Source organism: Eschrichtius robustus, chromosome 9 (genome assembly GCF_028021215.1).
Source record: "Eschrichtius robustus isolate mEscRob2 chromosome 9, mEscRob2.pri, whole genome shotgun sequence".
Classification (NCBI taxonomy): domain Eukaryota; kingdom Metazoa; phylum Chordata; class Mammalia; order Artiodactyla; family Eschrichtiidae; genus Eschrichtius; species Eschrichtius robustus.
In genome coordinates this window covers 17,364,832-17,385,849 of record NC_090832.1, presented here as the reverse complement: position 1 = coordinate 17,385,849, position 21,018 = coordinate 17,364,832, and the positions used below count along the sequence as shown (strand labels likewise).

Sequence of the window (21,018 nt, the reverse complement as noted above, 5' to 3'; positions counted from 1 at the left end):
CCACTCCCGGTCCAATGGTGGTGTCCGCCGAATGCTATGGGGGAAGAGACCAAGTTTAAACTCACTACTTTAAAAGCATTTGGCCTTGAGCAAGTTACTTGACCTCTTTAAGTTTCCTCATCTGTAAAATGGGGTAAAAATAGTATGCCTGACAAATGAGAGGTTATGAATGTTAAGGGTGGTGTCCTCCATCAGGGAGTGTTGGTGTCACCTGGATTCCCTGGTCATAAAGATAACTTGATGGAGGCCCCTGTCTGATGAGGGGGCTTGATTAGGGAGAACAGTCAGAAAACTCAGATCCTCCCCTGGACTCTGCTCTGGTCCTGACATTTGGCTGTGTCTCGTGACTTCCCTCCTCTGGCCCTTACCTTCCTAGCCTGTGATGCCTTCAGTGCCTTCTTTTTTTTTTTTTTTTTTTTTTTAATATTTATTTACTTATTTATTTGGTTGCACCAGGTCTTGGTTGCGGCAGGCAGGGTCCTTAGCTGTGGCATTCGAACTCTTAGTTGCAGCATGCATGTGGGATCTAGTTCCCTGACCAGGGAGCGAACTTGGGCCCCCTGCGTCGGGAGCACAGAGTCCTAACCACTGCGCCACCAGGGAAGTCCCCAGTGCCTTCTTTTTAAAATAAATTTATTTATTTATTTATTTATTTTTAGCTGCACTGGGTCTTCGTTGCTGCACGCAGGCTTTTGTCTAGTTGCGGTGAGCGGGGGCTACTCCTCGTTGCGGTGCACGGGCTTCTCATTGCGGTGGCTTCTCTTGTTGTGGAGCATGGGCTCTAGGCACTCGGGCTTCACTAGTTGTGGCACATGGGCTCAGTAGTCAGGGCTCGCGGACTCTAGAGCGCAGGCTCAGTAGTTGTGGCACACGGGCTTAGTTGCTCCACGGCACGTGGCATCTTCCAGGACCAGGGCTCGAACCCGTGTCCCTTGCATTAGCAGGTGGATTCTTAACCACTGTGCAACCAGGGAAGTCCCCTCCAGTGCCTTCAGCTTTGCTGTGCAGGAAATCTGTATTGACCCGTGTTCTGCCTGTTTTCCTGTACAGGTGGTCAAACAGTGAGCACCACCGATTCCTCGACCAGCAACAGGGAGAGTGTTAAGTCGGAAGACGGTGATGACGAGGAGCCCCCGTACCGGGGCCCGTTCTGTGGGCGCGCCAGGGTGCACACCGACTTCACGCCCAGCCCCTATGACACAGACTCACTCAAGCTCAAGGTGTGTGTCTGCCTGGCCTTGGAGCAGTAACGCTGGGTGGCTTGTTGCCTTAAGAGGTGTTCTCTTCTCCTTGCTGTTAAATGCTGGGCTGTTGTGGTGCAGACTGGCCAGTGTCTCTGCTACCTTGATGAGCTGGTCTCCTCTGTAGTGGAAAATGAAACAGAGAACAGCCAGCATTTGGGGATGGAGGAGGGTCTTGAGTTAATCCTCTTTGGTCACCACCTCATCCCTCTGGCCCTGTCCTCTGACCTCAGCTTCCCTCCAGAATTCCTGTTGCCCTCCACCCTCCAGTCTCTGTGCTTTCACCAGCTGAAGAGACATGACTGGCTTCTCTGTGTGATCAGTGACATTCATATGGGACAGATGGGGTTCCACGAAATGTATGAAGCGATTACAGGACAGCGGTTGCCACTGACATCTGATTGGTGGGAATTCTTTTTCTAAGAAATAGGTGTTCTCTGGGTAAGGGCAGGGCATTTAGAGAGCCAGGTGCCCACCTAGCCGTGAGCCCTGGTGGACACCTCGGGCCACTGCCCTGTGGGTGCAGGAGGCCAGAGGGGTTGGGACCTTGGGCCTCCATGAGATCCGGCACGGTCAGGAGTGTTCTGTCCGGTATCTGCTAGACTCCCAGTCGTAGCAGGTGACTCGTGGAGCCCTGATTCTGGACTTCATAGTGTCTTCACATGCGTGTGATTAAGGCTTCTGATTGACAGATGGTTCATGCTTGGAAATGTACCTAACGGAAAGATCTTTGTTCCCTGGGCCACAGAAAGGAGACATCATTGATATAATCAGCAAACCCCCCATGGGCACCTGGATGGGCCTGCTGAACAACAAGGTGGGCACATTCAAATTCATCTACGTGGACGTGCTCAACGAGGAAGAGGAGAAGCCCAAGCGCCCCACCAGGAGGAGGAGGAAAGGAAGACCCCCCCAGCCCAAGTCAGTGGAGGATCTCCTGGATCGCATCAACCTCAGAGTGAGTACCGTCCTATTCTGGTCCCACGTCTGCTACGATGAGTACCCAGTATCCTACAGAAATAGTTACCAGCACCATGACTCTGCCCTTGACCTCCGCTGGGGGTGACAGCATAAACTCCAGGTCGAAATTTGCTCCTAGTCCAAAGAGCAGCTTTCAGAGAGCTGTGAGCTTCAAGCCACTACCAGGAAGGGCTGTAAGCACGAACTCCTGGCGCCCTGGTTGCCTTCTCAGAGGCCGTAAGGATTCTCCCTTCCACCCTCTCTCCCACTATTATTCCCGGCATCTAGCGGGGTCTACATAGTAGATTCTGTTTCCTCCTTGCAAAACTGTCTTGCTACTGAGGAAGTCACAGGTCTCTGTGAGCTGGATTTCAGTAGCTCTAAATGAAAGAAGAATCTCCTCCACTGCGCACTGGGTGGCATTACAGGCTTCAGCTCACAGCAAGGGCACAATTAAAATGCAAGCCAGTGGGGTCCATCTCAGCCTGCAGTGTAAATCTTCTTAACCCCTGATGAATGAAGTGCCCCGCCTGCCCACTAAGCTGTAGGACTGGGAGGTACAGACTGTGCTAAAAGGATACTTACTAATTTTTGAATTAGCATAAAAATGACTATGGAAAAAGAGTTTAGGGGTTTGAGGTCGGTCATTGGTCGTGGATCCCATGGCTGGGCTGCTGACTCACTTCTGTCTTGTTTCCCTCCAGGAGCACATGCCCACTTTCCTGTTCAATGGATATGAAGATTTGGACACCTTTAAGCTCCTGGAGGAGGAAGATTTGGACGAGTTAAATATCAGGGACCCAGAGCACAGAGCTGTTCTCTTGACAGCCGTGGAGCTATTACAGGAATATGACAGTAAGTCCTTCCCCGCACAGACGTGTTCACTGTTAGATCCGCCACATTCTCAGGTCACCAGCAGGCGTCCCATAAGCTGCTAGCATATGCTTGGGTCCTTGGAGTCACTCATTCGATCCTACTCTTTCCAAAGCCAAGGTCAATTTTGTATTATGTCAAATAGCACAGACGTAGATTCCCAAAGCAGACCTTCCTGCCAATGCAGGAGCAAAAGAAAACCTTACTAGCCTATACTTTCCCGGCATGTTTCTAGGTAATCATTGACAAAAACGCTCCTCTTTGGGTGACTGAGAATTGAATTGCAGTTTTCTTAAGACACGCAGTTCATGCCACCTTGGGGGCCGGTGGGATGTGCAGCCTTCAGGAGGTCATGAGGATACCTGGGCACAAGAGTAACTGACAAACTGGGAGTATCTTGCCCCACCAAGGGTGAATTACTTCTCAAAGCACATGAGGAGTTGTTTTCTGATTGAATAGGTTAATTAATGAATAAATGAAATTCATCAGCTTGCGTTAAAGAAGCAGGAAATCATCTCAAGTGAATATGTAGAGCAGAGAATTCCATGCTGCGATTTCTCAGCTAAAATGATAGCTCATTTTTACAACCCATGAAGAGAACTTAGTGAGCTCACAGCTTTCATGTAGTCTATTTGAATACACTGTGTCCTTTGCTCCATTAACCCAGTCTTATCTTGCTCTTTATTCTTCAGTCTGACGTCAGAAATATTCCTGAAATTATTCATCACAAAGTGGGGAGTATCCTTGCCAGTTATTGAATTCAAATGCATTTTCTTTCAAATGCTCTGCTTCAGGAATATCAGTAGCTAATAGCATTTCCATTGCTAAAAGACACACCAAAACCATGGTGAATGGTGGGAAAAAAAAATTGTACATTACTGAATGTATCAGGCACAAGAGACATGGAAGCAAGTGTCTCAGGGCAGTTAAATTCACTTCTGCTTAATAAGTCCTCCCTCTAAATTAACTGATGACACACCATCAAATAGATGCCTAAACCCTAGATAAACACACTGCCTTCAGGGATAGATTTGAAGGGAATTGTGTTTCGCAGTTTATATCACTTTATAACCTGGTCTCTTTAGTATTGGAGTTCCCCAGGAGACACCTTGGGGATCTGTGGCCAGGTTGTGTCAGAGCCTGGCCCAGTGCCTGGAATGGCCGACCAGCTATATTAATATCAATTAACGTTCAATCATCTAGTCTCCTGGACCACATCTGCCCTGTAAAATAGCTCATTTGCTCTTCCTCAGCCACTGAGAACAGCTGGTTTGTAAACTCCATCCATTGCGTTTCCTTTAGCATTCAGACACAGGAGGAGCAAAGCTAAATTCTGAGTATAAGGCGCAGGGTCTGTCTCTGTCATGCCACAAGGGCTAAGACTCCTTGTCCCTCCTGGGATCATGTCCTGAGGTGTGCACTTTGGCATATTTTATAGGAGGGAATCTTTGCCCCTCATGATGCTCACTCACAAGTCTAAGGAAGGCTCTTTGCTTCTTCATAAATCCCATTTTGAATCTGTGCTGTGCCACTGTATAAAACATCCCGCATACATAAATTGGTACTTCTTTTTAGTGGTTCTAAAACAAAGGCTTCAAGGGCTCAGGGGTGCCAGTGAGCACCAAGAGCCTGGAAGCAGGATTATCCCAGGATTAGAAGATTCTACATTCAGCGCTTTGAAATTCATTGTGTTTAAGAAGTACTCTAAGTAACTGATACCTTAGAGGAAGGCAGTCAATTTCTGTCAGACTAGACAGATCCAGAGACCTGCTGAGATCTGAGAGATCTTGCACATCTTCCAGCTCAGCCCCCCACAAGAGCAAGAGGCACATCTGCATCCTTGCTTGGCACTCAGATGGGTCCAGCTTCTCTCATTGCATCTGTGCACGGGGAATGCCAGCCTTCCTGCAGGGTTCCATGTGGAAAAGACTCTCATTGTCCCAGGGCAGTTCCTTCTACTCATCCCAGACCCACTCTCCTAGGTCTGCCAGACGAAAGCTCTCTTTTAACAGAATCATTTTCATAAGAATAAGAATTTTAATCAGGAATTATTTCAAATATGCAGGAAAGTACAGAGAAAACTAAATCCACATACCACTTCCTAAATCCATGTAAAGTTAACATTTTGTCATATTTACTTCAGTGCTTATTTTTTAAAGACATAAGTGTTACAAGCCCATTGGAAGGCCTGCTATCCAAGAATCCCATTCCTTTCCCTTCTTCTTTTCCAAGGTAACTACGCTCCAGAAAATGGCACATGTCCTCGCGCATAAGCACCTTTTAATGTTTGGGTGTCTCATCAATGTCTTAGCATATTCTTTCTCTCTGTGTCTGTGTGTGTGTGTGTGTGTGTGTGTGTGTGTGTGTGTTTTGAGATGGGGTTGGGGAGAGCTTTAGTCCAAATTCAGGTCATGTCCAAATGGAGTTTCAGCCCCACAACCCAGTCCTTCGCTCTTACTTGACTGTGAGAATGTTCGTGATTCTAGCTCCCCTTCTTTCTCGTCCTTTGTGCCTTGGCATCAATTCTAGTGAGTATGGGGTGCGGGGAGGATGTAGCCTTGAATGTGCAGTACATCTAAGAGGTGCCCCGCCTCTTCATTCTCCCTAATGAAGAAGGACAACCTACTGGGGAAACACCAGCTTTTAGTTTTAGGGAACTTGGCTAAATTTGTTGGGTTCCTGCAAGTAGCTGCTGATTGGATCCTTCAGGAAGAAAGTGGCTGTAGCCCCTTGAATGGGCCTCGTGATTTTATAGATTGAACTGTGGTTTTCAGGCAATGCAAGGGACCCCTTCACTCCCCATAATAACTTCAGGTATCCTGCTGTGTGGTGAGGCTGGGATCCCGAAAGATGCAGGCACAGTCTGCATTTTCCTGCAGTGGCAGGGACAAGTCTTCTGTTTTATTCCCATTGGTCAGCATTTTGGAGTCTGTTTTGGCCGCTGCAATACACTGAACTATCTCGCCAAGGACAAACTGCATTGATTCCTCTTCCTGGGTTGTAATTGATAGCTCCAAGCCCTCATTTTATAAGTATCATTTTCCAAAATAACATGCTAGGCTAGAACAAAGGCCATTCCAAATCCACAGACTCCCCCACACAATGAGGACACCACTCTAGAATGTTCCACTTTCGGTGCGGGGGAGGGGAAAGGGTTTTTCTCTTTTGCTTCCAATTAGTTAATTTTTCATTAATCACTTTAAAAATAGCATTTCTTAATATGGTGCTCTAATTTAAGGGCTTGTTCCGCCATGATTTCTGTTATAAAATGCTTTCCATGTGAGAAATACAAACAGGAAGTGGTCAATGGACAGTAGGAATGGCAGCCCTCAGCCTTCCCGCAATTTTTTTTTAATGACCCAAGAAAAGGCATCAGATTTCTGGTTTATTGATTTAGTGTGTGTGTGTGTGTGTGTGTGTGTGTGTGTGTGTGGTGGGGGGAGGCGAAGTGAAGAGAAAGAAAAGTAAATTAAAGCCATTCATCGTCAACTACTTATTTTAGGTAGAAAATGTTTTCTTGGTTTCCATTTTTATCGACCAAGCATTTAGTCTGCATAATGACTGAAAGACAGTCTTCCTGTAACTTTGAACCTACATAAGGCCAGCCATGCCCTCTTTATAGAATGTGCAGAGTGACACGGCTGGGGTAGTGAAGGCCCACGTGATTTCCCATGTGATTGGCTCTAGGCCGACTTTCAACAGAAAACATCTGATGCTTCTCTCTAGAAGGATTCCTTAGGATGAGGGTGCTCAGGCTTCCGTCATCCACCTTCAGGGTATTCTGTACTCAGTTTCCAAGCTAGAGGGTGTTTTGAGCTTTCCATGTCTTACCCTTTGTGTGCAGGGAATAGAAATGCTGACCCAAGACAAAGAGAGAAGCAAAAAGGAGAGAAAACCCTCTAACCTATTCCAAATAACAGTAGCAAAAGGATTTGCCCCTGGCCCCTCATCAGCTTAGGGGTTTATGTCCCCTTTATGTCAGCCTTGCTCCCTTTGAGATGATACGAGAGCCAGCACGCGTCACAGAGGGTTAAAAATGCTCCTAAATGCTAATAAAATTTGATGGTTTATTTGACACTCACTTTATATTAGCTGCCAAATTTGGAAAGCTAGGAACAAATAAATTGAAACACAAATCTTCTAGATCTCTAATAAGTATACGGCGTAATTCCTCCTTGTGAAAAAGGCATTTATTCAGTCTCTGCTTCTACTTGGTGGTACCGTCCCTCCGAAAGGACTGTGGTTGCTCTCCCCCAACTTTTGACATGATGCTCTGAATTTCTCCTCTCCCTGGTTGGCCTGAGGGTAACTTAAAAGGCATTGATGTATTTCAACTATGTCCTCTGTCTACAAACTTAACTTCCTGTGATACTTGATTTGAAAAGAAAAGTGTTCTGATCTCACTCGTTCATTTTTATCTCATTTACTTTAAAATAATTTGTTCTCTTCCAAAGTCCAAGGCTTCAAAATGTATTGTGAGAACTGAAGATAACATTGGGATGCGGTTGATTTGGAGCCTGCTTTTCACTCCTCTTACGATCCCGTGCTATGTGTTCATCTTCTCTAGGTAACAGTGACCAGTCCGGATCCCAGGAGAAGCTGCTTGTTGACAGCCAGGGCTTGAGTGGGTGCTCTCCACGAGACTCAGGATGCTATGAAAGCAGTGAGAACCTGGAAAACGGTACTGTCAGCACAGATAATCATGAATGCATCTTCATACGCAGGCCTTCTGGGCCATTTCTTGACATCTGTGCTTTGGCTAATGACTGTCTTTCTTCCTCAGCCTGAGCCATTGCTTTTGGGAAAACTGGCAATAGGGAGAGGAGTTTTTCCAGGGTGATTGGTGCTTAATTAAGATCCTTAGGAGGGAGGAACATCTCTGAAGAACCTAGGCAACTGATGATGTTGAGAAATGAGTAGAGAGGTCTTTTCATCAGTTACTGTTCCATCCCACATAGCACATAATTGGAAAGAGTTTAACCTTGTGTGTCAGAGAAAGGGACCCTAAACTTTCCATTGTCCTGCTGCTCTTAGAGGTTTAGGCCCCTCCCCCCCATCTGGATCATGCAAAGAGCTGTGGGGCTTTAGAGTGGGGAGACCTGGGGTTTGAACGTGAATAGGGCATAGCTGAAGACTTTGGCCAAATTACATCTCCGACTCCTCCTTACCTCTTTTTTTTTTTTTAAACAAATTTATTTACTTACTTACTTACTTACGTATTTATTTTTGGCTGCGTTGGGTCTTCGTTGCTGCGCACGGGCTTTCTCTACTTGCAGGCGGGGGCTACTCTTCATTGCGGTGCATGGGCTTCTCCTTGCAGTGGCTTCTCTTGTTGCGGAGCACGGGCTCTAGGCACGCGGGCTTCAGTAGTTGTGGCACATGGGCTCAGTAGTTGTGGCTTGTGGGCTCTAGAGTGCAGGCTCAGTAGTTGTGGCACACGGGCTTAGTTGCTCCACGGCATGTGGAATCTTCTCGGACCAGGGATCGAATCTGTGTCCCCTGCATTGGCAGGCGGATTCTTAACTACTGCGCCACAAGGGAAGTCCTCCTCCTTACTTTTTAAATGGTAATGTGAGTTGTTTTTTGTTTTTTAATAGATTATTCTAAGGCAAAGTAATAGTATATTAAAAATACCTAGCACTTTGTAAACACTGATTATGAATGAGGCAGTGGGCTAGGTGCGCACGTATGCAATTGCTAATTATCACTCAGATCCTGCAGTGCATATATTATAGATGAGGATGCTAAAGAGAGATTAAATAATAACTGAAGCCCGTGTTCTTTTCCTCTTGGCACCACTCTGACTCATTATAATAGGCTCTCAGTCAATGGTAGACAATATTTTAGACCTGATTTTCCAATACCATAAGCATTTTCAAGTCCATACCCTAACTACTTAACGTCGTCATACATCAGCCAGGGGTATCGGGGCTTAGTTGAACTTCAAGCCAGAAGGGATTTAGTTTGTATGTTATCATAAGTACTTTCACAAACCATGGATTAGATGAAAATAGGTGGACCTATTTTGGGAACAAGGAAAAAGGCAACATATACCATAAAAGGTCTCTTTGCCTATTTGTTTGCTTATTTATTCTGAAGAGCAAGAATATCCCAGTGCTTGGGACTGTCATCTGTGAGTCTCTCATTTCTATATGAGGATTTTGAGGAGCCCCGCTGAGAACATGATGCAAAGCCAGGGCATGAAGGTTTGGTTCCTTCAGTATCATCATCATCCCTCACCTCAAGTTTTCTTCTTAAATAGTCAGTAAAGCCTGAGCAGGGGCGGCCCTCGGTGTTCGGACCCTGCCCGGGAAAAGAGGCATGCTCATTAGTTCAGGGATTGCAGTTGCACGATGACTCCTTCCATAAACAGATAGATTGGGATTGACACATATACACTAATATGTATAAAATGGATAACTAATAAGAACCTGCTGTATAAAAAAATAAATAAAATTCTAAAATTCAAAAAAACCCCCACAAAAACAGATAGCTCCTGGCAGCAGTATATCATCATTACAGTATGAAAATATCTAAATTCATATTAAAATGATGTGAAAAGTCTATTCAAACATTTCTTCATTTTTATGAAAGCTAGATCTCTGAATGAAGGGTATATAATTAAGTCTTAAAGAGCACATTTTTGTTTTAAAAAAAATCTCAAAACTTCAGACCAGCTAGAGAGAAAGAATATAATTACCCACACCCAATATGGTACCTCCTTTCTCCCCGCAGACAGCATGACCGCGGGTTCAGAGTTATGCTCTCCAAACTTCACGTCACTGGGCCAGCCCTCCTTATGGTCTAGCTTTTGGAAGTTATTGGAGAATGTGTGTTTTTGGCTCCCATACCCACTACAAATGTGGACTCAGTTTGAATCAGTGGTTTACTTATATCCTCCATAGTTATGTGCACATAGAAAACATTTACTAAACAGATTTTGGAACAACAGGATCAACCATAAATTTCACTTTGAAAAGCAGCATAAACATATGCAGTGAAGATATGAAATTGTTGGAAGCCCACAATTCAAACCAACCAAAAGCACTTGAAAAAAGCAAGATGTTTTCAAAATAGATTTGACATTTCTCCACCCCCACCATCTTTTCTGCTTTGTCCACGTAACAGTTAAGGACATGGTACCTCCCCACCTTTGTTTTCTCAAACATTAAACCAAGCTGCACGATTTTGTTCTAGTTTTACTAGGAGAGTATTTTCACTGAGTGGAGAAATAAACACAAGGTTTACAGAAGCAGTCCCTCTTATGCAGTTCGTAACTTCTGGTTCAGAAGCTCATGCTGCCTTAAGCCCTGGTTTTTAACTGTGGTCTGCGGGGTCCCAAGGATGGGGGCCTTGGTGGCGGTGTGTGGACCTGGGTTTTGAGAAACCTCCACATTTCAACTTTGATCTGTTTTGTAAATGAAGCTTCATTAAAAAGGATCCTCCTGCTTTGAAAAGTACTGATTTTAAAAGTGCAGTGTTCTGAGAAAAGACAATTCTCTGACCATCGTGAACGCAGTGCTAATCTTTTCCTTTCTGACTTCTTCGCCGTTCTCATTTCTAGTTAGCCTCTGCTGACTTCTGTGTGAGGTGAATAAATTCCATCTAAAATACCTGCAGCCATAAAACCTAAATTGTGTGTCTCCTATGTCCTCTTCTTTTTGCAATAAAAACCAACATTTGAGTGTTGGGAACTATTAGGTCCATGAGGAAAACACTTTACCAAGTAGACCATCCATCAGGGCCACACGAGCAGCAGTATCTTAAATGCCTCAGCGGCACGGCCTGAGGACAGAGCAGTTTCGGAGGGAGAGAGCCATTTGAGGGCCGCATGCCTTGTTTGTTGCTTCTCTGTCCTAACAGTCGGGAAGCAGTCCGTAGGAAATTCAGACAGCTTACTTGTCTCAAACAGAAGAGGAATCTTAAGTGGATTGGGGTCAGGTGCACTCAGGGTGACCATGGGTGGCTCTGTTCACCAGGCAGCAGTAGCAATTAGTATCAGTCAACAGCTGTCAACTAAGTAGACTGTGACTGGTTGATAAGTTCAGTTATCAGTCTGACGGTCATTTTATTTGAATCAGGTCTATTGCTCCAGTGGCAATTAGAACCATATCAGTATCTTATAGATTGCCTCTGGCGACATACTCACTTCAGCTTGTTTACTCATTTGTACCAAGGTCGGCTGACTGTTTCTAGGGTACCTTTATTTTACACACCTGAGCAAAACACAAGGCGGGGAGGGCTTGAGAGGTTTGAGAATTCAGCGGTCACCAGTGAACCTTGGGGGATACCATTTAAAGAACCTGTCCCAGAATTCAGTCCACCTCCTCTTTGCAACCATGGTCTTAGGAAACTGTACTCCCTAAACAGAAGTCCCATCAGTGTGGTTCTTCACTGGGGTGTGGGTGTGCCTTGTTCCACACTGACTGCAGCTACGAACAGACATTAGGCCTAGATTTATTTTATTGCCTGACACAGCGTATTTTCTTTCCACATAACTCAATTAACTTTCATCTCCCTGAGTCCTTTAATAAGACTAAGAATTCTTTCTAAAAATAAACATGGGACCACAATGACTCTACATCACCAGTGGTGATTTTATGTGCTTAGTGTAATTCAACAGTGGGATATAAGAGTTGGAGATTCAATTACGTTAGCACACCTTTTACATCAGTTTGATTGATTCGCTTTTTAAAATGTGATTGTAAAATATTTCTTTGTCTTGTAGGCAAGTCTCGTAAAACCAGCCCCTCTGCCAAATCATCAGCCGAGTCTAGCTTGAAGTCTTTCAACAGGAATCAGCTGGGCAACTACCCAACCTTGCCTCTGACGAAGCCAGTAGACGCGCTGAAGCCGGGAGGGGAGGGGAGGCTGGGCGGTGGTCTCACCCCTCACACCTCCAAACACTGTGATCCCCCGTGTGTGACTGACTTGAATAAAAACCGAAGGAGCCTCCCCGTTTCCATCTGCCGGAGCTGTGAGACCCTGGAGGGCCCCCAGACCATGGAGACTTGGCCCCGATCCCACTCCCTGGATGACCTTCAAGGAGAGCCTGAAAAAGGTGTGCCTGGTGAGGTGACAGAACCTTCCCCTCAGATTGTACCCGAAGTGCCACAAAAGACAGCGCCCTCCATCACAAAGGTTCAAAGCCCCAAACTAGATTCTGCTGTTGACAATGCACTGCTACTGACCCAAAGCAAGAGATTTTCTGAACCTCAGAAAATGACTACTAAGAAACTGGATGGCCCGATGGCTGCCTTTTCCCATGGCACATCCCCTCCTTCGTGTTTACCCAAAACCTATGACGCCCAACCGCCCGCCGTTAAACACGGTTTAACAAGGACGCCTCTTGAGGGTCACAGGAAAGGACTCGATTTTGAAGGGACACATCACCCCCCGGGCACCAAAGAAGGCGTGGATGCTGGGCAGAGGGGCCCCGATGCCAGAACGCAGGCCAAACCTCCCGCCCAGCCTCCCCCCGTCCCCGCCAAGAAGAGCAGGGAGCGCCTCGCCAACGGGCTGCATCCTGTCCCTCCCGGTCCCCCCGGCGCCCCTGGCCCCGATGCACCCAGCCTGCCCCTTAAAAAGGGCAGCCCCGGCGGCCCCAGCGACTGTCCACTGCCAGTGGCCAGGCCTCCCGCAGGGCCGGAGCCGGGCAGCCCGCCGAGCGCCAGGCCTCCACCCTGGCTGTCGGAGCTGCCTGAGAGTGCCAGCCTCCAGGAGCACGGTGTGCGGCTCGGCCCTGCCCTGGCCAGGAAGGTCTCCTGCACCCGCGGGGTGGACCTGGAGATGCTCACCGAGAAGAAGCTGCGGGCCGAAGGCATCGATCTCACCGAGGAGCCCTATTCCGATAAGGTATCCGAGGCCCTGACCCCACTGCACAGGCTCTTCTAAGTCGGGCGGGGGCCAGGCGAGAGGAGCGGCACCGCCCCCCACCTCCCAGCCCCCGGAGGCAGCTGGCGGCGGGGACCAATGGACAGTGACCGTACGGGTGGCCCACAGCGGGGGCTCCTGCCGCCCCGCGCTGGGTGTTCAGATGAACCGGGAGCACAGCGCCCAGATGAAATGCAGACACAGCCTCAGGGGTTTCTTCTCCTGTCCCTTCTCTTCTTTTCTCTTCTCTTCTTTCACTTGTTTGTATTTAATTTGGGGCAGCTATCCTTTGCAGGGAGAGCTATCAGTCAGTACTAGACCCAGTTTCTGAAAGGATAGACGTGAGTTCCAGTTTCCGTGTCTTATTCAGCATCTTTGTTTTTAGACTTTAACACATCCCCATTTCATTTCCCTGTGTGTAAAATGGAATTAATAATGACCTGCATAACTACCTCTTAGAGGTATTAATAGGAGCAAATAAAATAAAACTGAACCTACTTTGAAAATTGTAGAGCGCTATTCAGATGTAATAATTGTACTGTATAATTATCTGTATGGGTAACAGGGGAAAAGATACCTCATTGTATTAAAAACATTGAGACCTATAATGAAAACTCATTTCTCATTCGAAGAAAAATAAAAGAGTAGATCTGCCAATACCAAAATGACTTTGAATACAAATACATGATAATAGATGTAGCTGTATGTTACTCCTAGGAATGCATGAATTATTATAATGTATTCCCAGGAGTCTTTGTTATAAACTTCTTATGACCAAGAATGCCTTACAATAAAATACTCCTCTGCCTTCTTGATATTTAGTGAATGAACCCCTTTGAATGGAAAGTAGTGAGAATTCTACTGTACAGTAAATGCCGGTCTAGTGATATAGCGATATAACTCTATGCTGTAGTTGAGGAACCAACAGTAGACTCTCTGTAGGGCACAAATTTGCCCTTCTCCCCTGCAGTTTAGAAGACTGTCTTCAATAACATTTTGCAAAATGATAAGAGTGAAGTGAGGGTGTTGGACCCCAAAATAGAGAATGATTGTGTCCTGCTTTACCCATATTTCAAAACATTTTCCTAGAGCTCATAACGACTTAAAAGATAAAGATGTAAAAGTATTGTCTCTAAAACATCCATCCTGACACTAAAGAAAATATATTCACTTCAAATTAAAACTTTTGGTCCTATTTTCTAGTAGCTAAATGTCTTATCCTACCTTGTGTTTGCCGTTCTTGGAGAAGGAAAAAGATCCTCGCAACCCTCGATAAGAGATTTCTGTTCCCTTGCAGCACGGCCGCTGTGGGATTCCTGAGGCCCTGGTACAGAGATATGCGGAAGACTTAGATCAGCCCGAGAGGGACGTTGCCACCAACATGGACCAGATCCGCGTGAAGCTGCTTCGGAAGCAGCACCGCATGGCGGTAAGCAGCCCACACTTCGGGGCTCCCCTCACCCAGCTTTTTGAAGTCCATTCAGTTCTAGAGCTTAATGATGAGCATGCTGGCAGCCGCTACGTAGCCCAGGGTTCATTGTAGCTATCGAAGGGAGACACCTGGGAGAGAGTAATACCTCCTCAGCCTACAAAGGTTTAAAAATACGGTTTTGGAGAGAAAAAGATGAAAATTATCCATAACCCCAGCACTGTGAAAAAGTCCATCTAGTCATTTCTCTGCACATACATAAAAGTACATGTACAGTTTGCAAACCTTATTGTTTTCAGTTATCAGATGGTGAACCTCTTTCTTTGTTACTAAAATTTCTTTTATATTATCAATTTTTCAAAGTGCTCTAGTAGGTATGTCCTAGTTCAGCCCATTCCACATTGTTGAAACATTTAGATTTTTTCCAGCTGTTTATTTTAAACAATTGAGTGAAGAACCTCCTGGTTAATAAATTTTTGTAGACTTTTGGGGTAGATTTCTGAGGATATAGTCCTTCAAGAGGATTTGCTTCATCAGGACTGCACAAAATCTCAAGGGTTTGCACATTTGGTGGTAAATTGCCTTTCTGAGGGGTGTAGCACTTGGCCTTCTCAGAATTCAAGTGTAAATGTCCATTTCCCTGCCCTAGCCAACATTTATTATTGTATTTTTAATTCTTTATGACTATATTGATTAAATGCTTAATTTTCTGGATGTTAATGTAGATTCAAAATACAGAAGAAAATCTACTTTATGAAAACCTTACCCACTGAGTATCTTCCTTTTCACACTGTCACATAGGTTTGCTTCTTCAAGCACCGTAAGGATCATTAGTTGAAGAGCGTGACCACCATGAGACAAAATAGCCAGAAATATAAATGATTACAGTTTGGAGACTTACACACGTAATTGGGGTTAGATCTAATTCCAGGTACCTTCTGGAACCTCCAACACTTCCTTGAAGATTTGTCTCACCTTTGAGAAGTCAGGAAAGAATTCACTCACTCATTTATTCATTTATTTATTTATTTATGGCTGTGTTGGGTCTTCGTTTCCGTGCGAGGGCTTTCTCTAGTTGCGGCAAGCGGGGGCCACTCTTCATCGCGGTGCGCGGGCCTCTCACTATTGCGGCCTCTCTTGTTGCGAAGCACAGGCTCCAGACGCACAGGCTCAGCAGTTGTGGCGCACGGGCCCAGTTGCTCCGCAGCATGTGGGATCCTCCCAGACCTGGGCTCGAACCCGTGTCCCCTGCATTGGCAGGCAGATTCTCAACCACTGCGCCACGAGGGAAGCCCAGGAAAGAATTCTTGATGCTAGTCATGTTCTTGGACATCTCATAGCATTATCCCTTTCTGATAGTGTGGTAATAAATATAATATTTCAGTAGTGTTCCTTTTAGGCATAGAAGAAAGAGCTCTCCAGTGGCACCTGTTGAATCTTGATAAATTGCTTTCTTTGGTTACCCAGATCCCAAGCGGTGGACTCACAGAAATCTGTAGGAAGCCCCTGTCTCCCGGATGCGTTTCATCCGTGTCGGATTGGCTGGTTTCCATCGGTCTGCCCATGTACGCCAGTGCCCTCACTGAAGCGGGCTTCAGCACGCTGGGCCAAGTGCCTTCTCTGTCCCACACTTGCCTTCAGGAGGCCGGCATCACAGAGGAGAGACACATAAGCAAGCTCGTGTCCGCAGCCAGACTCTTCAAACTGCCACCAGGCCCCGAGGCCATGTAGTCAGGCCCGAAATGGACCTCCCTGGACAAGAGCCACCCGTTCACTGTGTTTATGATGCTGATGCAATTCCTCCTTGGCTGGACGTGCAGACCAGACCCAGAAGAAAGGCCCAGTGTGTGGCCAGCAGAACTCGGAATCTTGGCACGGGACCCTCTTCTCCAGAAAAGCCCCCTCCAGGAAATTGGTGTGGTTCTCTTTGACCCCCAAAGAAAAGACAAGCACTTATTTTTGTTTTCAGGACACAATAGAACAAAGATGCCAACTTGCCACAAATGCTCTGCCTGCAGTCTGTCTTGGTGCACTGGGTGAGGGCAGGGGGCAGAGGGAGGGGCAGCCTGTCCTGTTTCTAAGCGTGCTTCTAGCCCTTCTGTCTGTCACCCTGCAGGGTTCCCGAGGCCCAGATGGGCTTTAGCCAGGCCAAAGTAACAGACTCGGGAGTGATTGTACACTATTGACCAGGCTCATTTGTTCAAAAATAAGAAAATCTGGCTGCACTAGGAAAAAAAGAAAGCCCTATTCTCCTTTAGATAAACAAGAGACATTTTAATAATTGCTTTCTAGCAATCAGCTTTTATTTGCCTTAATGTAAGCTTTTAAGCAGTTATCTAACTTAGTGTTCACTACCATGTAACCATAGTTCCAAATCTTCATCTTAGACTGCCATCTAACGTATCTGGGATGTTTCCAGCAGAAATGGGCTTTTCTAATTGTCTCACTCTAACATGGCTTATTTTATAGGGGTGTTTATCAGGCCAAATTTCATGTTGACTTTCAATTTTTAAACTAACTACAAATCTGGTAAAAAGCACTCTTAAATTCACAAAGATATCACGTGTGAGAGTATATGTGTGTGTTTGAGGTTACGATCTTTCATTTTAATCAGTTTAGTGCTGTTACCACGTTGGTCGTCGTGCTGCAGTATTGACTTGGAATCTTGACCATGTCCATTCCAAAATTCAGTCATTAGCTAACAGATCACCTTTGCAAAAGGTCATTGTAAGTTGAATATTTAAGGAGGTTGTTTTTTAAAAGGGAAGTAGTTTATAAGATATTTTAAAAGTGTTTTTTTGGGGGGTTTATAATTAAAATACTATTTTTCATCTTTTCTTATTTAGATAATTCACTTAAATATAATAAAGGTTCATTTTGGAGCCAAACTACATTGGCCATGTATTAAGTAGTTGCATATTTTCAGTTGTTTTCTGACTGATTTCAGCATTCTCTTTTAGTCTAGTGGCTGATTCTCTAGCAAACAGAAATTATTGTTTCCAGTTGCTTACAAAGTGATTTTCCTTTACATTCTTATCATGAACCCTATTTTAAGCACTGGGTGTGATCGTTTACGATAGAAATGTTTTTAGCCTTGATTTAAAAGTTCTGTAATATTTCATCTACTCATTAAAACAGATGATATCCCTCAGGGGAGGGGGAACAAAAGGTGATTTCATTAATTACAAAACCATTTTACCATTTGCTTTATATATCTGGATCCATGTTTCGGAGGAAAAGGATGTTCTCAGGTGACGTATTTTTTTTTTCATGCTTTTGGTATACATTTGAAAGAATAATATATATTTCTTCAATAATAGTCACCTTCTATAAGATGCCATGTAAGAAGTTGTGGAAATGTAGAAAAAAAGCTAAAGCTGCCAAATTTCTGTTGAACTCTTCAAAACAGCCCATTTTTGTCATCTGGAGTATGACATTCCTGTGGGCTGTGACATTCCATTTAGAAGGTAACGAGGCTGCAGGGCTCTCCTATGTCACTGGAAGGAATTTCAAGTGTGTGGTGAGGTGGGCGCTGTAAAAGGGGCTCCTCACCCTGCATTTTCAGTACCTCAGCATGACATCCGAGAGAGCCTGCTCATAGCTTAAGCTGAGCTAAAAGACCACACATAAAGTCAGGTAATAGATAACAAAGGAGAAGGGGAAACCGTACATGAATTTCCAGGTGTTAGTTCATTTTCACGGTAAGATTTTTCACTTAATGTAAAAGTGGTGCCAGAAAAGGGAGCTTTCTGAATATGAGTTTTTGAGAATGCCAAACTGTATCTTTTTCATTCTTCTTTGGAAATCATTGCCTTTGCATGGAAGTGAAATTCAGGGACCATGAATCATTTTCAGTGGGAAGGGCTTCCTAGTCTGTGGGATCTGAGGTTATTTTTACTTTATTGTGCTTTTTAACAAAATTTTTTTTTGTTTTTGTTTCTTTACTTTTAGTATTTGTTTGGTCTTCTTTTGCTTTAAACTTTTAATTTGATCTTAGAAAAGCCTGAATGTTTGTGTGTGATGTTTGACCGAGGTGGTTTGGGGCCTCCTGTGGATGCCAGAAGGCAGGTGGTCAGCTTCAGCAATATCCAGTTTTAATCCATTGCACTTGGTGCAGAATGTTGAGGAAGGGTGAAAATTGTCGTCTTTGGAAAGCACAAAAGAAACCTGGAGAGGCAGTTTGGCTCAGGTAGCTACACATCCACTGTGTGTCATTTTTTCCTTTGAAGCTGTCTACGAGGAAGTGCAGCCAGTCCCAGCCACTACGTACATTCCCAGATAACCAAGAAGTAGATTTTCCTGGCCTTGCCTTAGTCGGAGGCCTTTTCTCTTTCCAGGTAAAGGTGAAATTGGAAATAACTAGCCGACTGAAAAGCAGTTCCTGACAGAGCAAAGTTTGCTTTCATAATTGCAGCAAAAGAAGTCAATTCAGCAAGTCAATGCTGCATGTGTGTACTGTAGGATTTTCAGAAAAAAAAAAATATAATAGTCTGAGTCCAAGTTATCTCGATTTTAAATTGATAAACAAGAAACTGTCAAGCAAAATTATATAACAACTAACAACATTGCACTTTCTGTATATGAAATCAATATTTAAATAACTTATTTTTCTCCATTGCTGTTCTTAAACATTGTAAGTAGCTGTAATATACCAGTACCAATATGTTCTTGCGATTGCTTCAGCCCAAGAAAGCTGTGTATTGTTTTAAAAATTGTAAAAATTATTGTGATGATTCATTTAGCAAAAAGAGGTGGACAGAAGGGTTTTCCTATGTATCAAAACTTGTCTATAATTATGTCATCTATGTACCTAGAAAAAAAAAGTAAATAAATTTCTTCAGTTGAATATGCCTCTTTTGTTGTTCCCTGGGTATTATAAAGGTACATAGAGTAGAAATGAAAGGGAATTTATGAAGTGTGGTTTAAGAATGAAATATATTGTAAAAATAGTAGTTGTACACAATTACTTCTGCCACATCACAAAAACTCACTATCATACTCACTCAGATTTTCTTTGCCAATTTATTTCAGGTTTTTTTCAAATATTGCATAATCAAGTCACATAATTGCAGCATCTCAGCCCAGAAAGAGATTTTTGGAAGCCACCTCTAGTCTAAACCCGTTGTTTTCAAATGAAGAGTCTGAGCGCACGCAGACTTGCCTAGTATCATGTGTAGTTAAATGGAAACAATCCAAGTCTTCCACTGAGAGAGAAAAACATCTAGATTGGGATATTCTAGAAATCAACTAACTTGACAAAAATCATTTTTCAATGTTAGGGTGCCACAGTTGATATAAAAACACATTTTCAATTAGGAGGGAGTGTGTAATACAACATTTTGAGTAGGTAAAATGTGCACTTGAGACAGACCAAAAAGTGACCCTTTCCTTTTCTCTCAGCCTCCTATTTCTCACACTACAGGTAAGTAGTATAACCAGTGTTTGCATATCTTTCAGAAATGCTGTGTTTATTGACAAAGATAACTGCATATGCATTTTTCCATATAGGAATGACAGCATTCCCCCACACTTCTTCACTTAGCATGTGGAACCGCTGTGTTAAAGTTACGTATATTTAAAATTTTGATAGAATAGTTTAAATCCACTGGTGGATTTCAATATAGGAAGCTCTACCATGGTAGGTTTTATTTACAAATCATTGTTTTATTCCCCACTCCCCAATCCCTCTTGTAAATGGGGCTATTTCATATATTCTTAAAGTTGGGGATTCCTCTGAAGCGCTGCATTATTTTAAAGAACTGACCATAAACCTCAAATCTTATTTATCTCAAGTTGACTCTTAAGATTCTATAGTTCAATTCACAGAAGATACTTTTTTCTTATGATTCCTAAGAAACCGTGACTGGATTCTTGGTATTTGTTCTAACTTGGCTTCATGTATGGATATTTGTGTTGAATTCACTTAGAAAAGAACATAAGTTTGATTAGGGAAAGGAGAAAAGGGAAGGGTGGTTGTCATTTAACCACAACTTATTTGGGGGCCTTAGAATGATGACTTTACTCAGCTCTGAGGACCCACTCAGAGAAAAGTACATATACAGTACTCCTAGGGGTGTGTGTGAGGGTGTACGTGAGGGAGTGAGAGACAGGAGAGGATGGGTGCTCACCCAGGTGTAGGTCTGGACCACCCGTCCGTCAGGGGACCGTGGGCAGCGTTATTTGGAAGCATTCCAATTTCTCATGCAGCGCTCCTCCTACACTGTCAGAGAAGAACACTGAAAAGGGAGTTTAGCCGTCACCTCTCTAAAACTTAAACAAAATACATGAAGGTTCCAATCAAACCAGGTTTGAGCCCAGTATGGAAGGACCCCAGGGTAGGTGTGTGGGAGCCAAAGGAGTTATGACTAATCTGATTGCAATTTACTACCATCCCCGTTCATCCCCAACACTCCAGTGATAAATATGGTCGGAGCCATAAGAGATGTGTACAAAGGGCTGGGGGAGCCAGAGGGGAAACTGACTCAGTCTGGAGTTGGGTTGGGGGGGGTGGAGCCCAAATGGAGGAGGTAGTTATGTGGATTATAACTGTGTATCCGTGTGCTAAGAATGTTAGACTCTGTTAAAAAACAAAAACAAAAATCTTGAAAAACATGAGAAAATATCTTCTGTGTCCCCAAACTC

General features: G+C 44.3%; 1 protein-coding gene across 4 annotated transcripts in view; it reads left to right on the top strand.

Moving 5' to 3' along the window:
* The window catches only part of SASH1 (SAM and SH3 domain containing 1), a 695,913-nt gene extending 676,718 nt beyond the window's left edge, over positions 1 to 19,195 (top strand). For all 4 annotated transcript variants that reach the window (XM_068550749.1, XM_068550748.1, XM_068550746.1 and 1 more), the window contains 7 exons: positions 1,051 to 1,220; positions 1,990 to 2,199; positions 2,906 to 3,056; positions 7,642 to 7,755; positions 11,803 to 12,929; positions 14,245 to 14,376; positions 15,844 to 19,195. In XM_068550749.1, the coding sequence (XP_068406850.1) occupies positions 1,051 to 1,220; positions 1,990 to 2,199; positions 2,906 to 3,056; positions 7,642 to 7,755; positions 11,803 to 12,929; positions 14,245 to 14,376; positions 15,844 to 16,107 (2,168 nt within the window). In that variant the 3' untranslated portion in view covers positions 16,108 to 19,195. The remainder of the gene's footprint in view (positions 1 to 1,050; positions 1,221 to 1,989; positions 2,200 to 2,905; positions 3,057 to 7,641; positions 7,756 to 11,802; positions 12,930 to 14,244; positions 14,377 to 15,843) is intronic.
* Positions 19,196 to 21,018: the final 1,823 nt, after the last annotated feature.